Below are 1,554 nucleotides of genomic sequence, written 5' to 3'. Positions count from 1 at the left end.
GTTCTTCAAGTTATCTTACTATACGTCTACGTAACGTTCTTCAAGTTATCTTACTATACGTCTACGTAACGTTCCTCAAGTTATCTTACTATACGTCCACGTAACGTTCTTCAAGTTATCTTACTATACGTCTACGTAACGTTCCTCTAGTTATCTTACTATACGTCTACGTAACGTTCTTCAAGTTAGCTTACTATACGTCCACGTAACGTTCTTCAAGTTATCTTACTATACGTCTACGTAACGTTCTTCAAGTTATCTTACTATACGTCTACGTAACGTTCTTCAAGTTATCTTACTATACGTCTACGTAACGTTCTTCAAGTTATCTTACGATATGTCACAGAAACTTCGCGATACTTACCTGATACATGAATATACAAACGAAGATCGTAACTTGGATCTTTTTTTTTACCTGTTAGTTGCCACAGAATCGCGTGATGTCTCTTACCAACACCGTCGCCAGGTGAAGAAAAGTATTAAAAATTTGTTTGCTTCGACTCCAAACTTTCAAAAATACATGAAGAGGTAAGACTTATTCCTTTTTATATTACGTGATAATTAAACGTTTCTAGCGAATTAAAAAAAAGAGAATTGTTGAAAATACGTGATTAGAAATTACCGATATTTATAAAGTCATCGACGTAGAGATCCATAGATTTGACATTATTTTGTAATTATTTTTAATTGTTGACAGAATTACATAAACAATATCATGATATTCTAGTGTTAACCAGAGTCTGAGTTGAGAGAATGTGACTGTCTAGGGAGGTACAGTTTGAGCAGGGGGCAGCCCAGCCCTGTTGGTAGCTTTAAATCCCAGTGTTTTGGTACAAATAACTTTTTCTTCAATATTCAAATTGTGAACAATTCTTAAATATCCGACCAGTTAATGAATGTATACGTCTATCTTCATGTTTATCTGGCTATTCAAGAACATGTTTTAACATCTTTAACAACCATAACATTATTGGTTTATGATTTTAACACATCAGGGGAGTGTACCTGGCCTGCATTTTCTATCATGACAATAAACTCTTGGTAACAACTGAAGAAACGGTACCCATCCTGGAAGTGGACGATTCTCATCCTTCATCTCTTCACACTGACTTTCATTGGTTGATGAAGGTAAGTTAACCGGATTTATCTCTCCACACTGACTACCACAAGGTAAGTTAACCGGAGTTATCTCTCCACACTGACTACCACAAGGTAAGTTAACCGGAGTTATCTCTCCACACGGACTACCACAAGGTAAGTTAACCGGAGTTATCTCTTCACACTGACTTTCATTGGTTGATGAAGGTAAGTTAACCGAAGTTATCTCTCCACACTGACTACCACAAGGTAAGTTAACCGGAGTTATCTCTTCACACTGACTTTCATTGGTTGATGAAGGTAAGTTAACCGGAGTTATCTCTTCACACGGACTTTCATTGGTTGATGAAGGTAAGTTAACCGGAGTTATCTCTCCACACTGACTTTCATTGGTTGATGAAGGTAAGTTAACCGGAGTTATCTCTCCACACTGACTACCACAAGGTAAGTTAACCG

At 37.0% G+C, this 1,554-nt stretch overlaps 1 protein-coding gene across 1 annotated transcript in view; it reads left to right on the top strand.

Annotated features, from left to right (window-relative positions):
- The first annotated feature begins 337 nt into the window (after positions 1 to 337).
- The window catches only part of LOC106476429, a 15,522-nt gene continuing 14,305 nt past the window's right edge, over positions 338 to 1,554 (top strand). Inside the window, exons 1-2 of the mRNA XM_013937089.2 lie at positions 338 to 528; positions 996 to 1,128. Coding sequence (XP_013792543.1) covers positions 338 to 528; positions 996 to 1,128 — 324 coding nt within the window. The remainder of the gene's footprint in view (positions 529 to 995; positions 1,129 to 1,554) is intronic.

This window comes from Limulus polyphemus, unplaced genomic scaffold, assembly GCF_000517525.1.
Source record: "Limulus polyphemus unplaced genomic scaffold, Limulus_polyphemus-2.1.2 Scaffold10550, whole genome shotgun sequence".
Taxonomy (NCBI): Eukaryota; Metazoa; Arthropoda; class Merostomata; order Xiphosura; family Limulidae; genus Limulus; species Limulus polyphemus.
The sequence above is the reverse complement of the archived record's forward strand: the minus strand, read 5'-3'. Positions and strand labels throughout refer to the sequence as shown.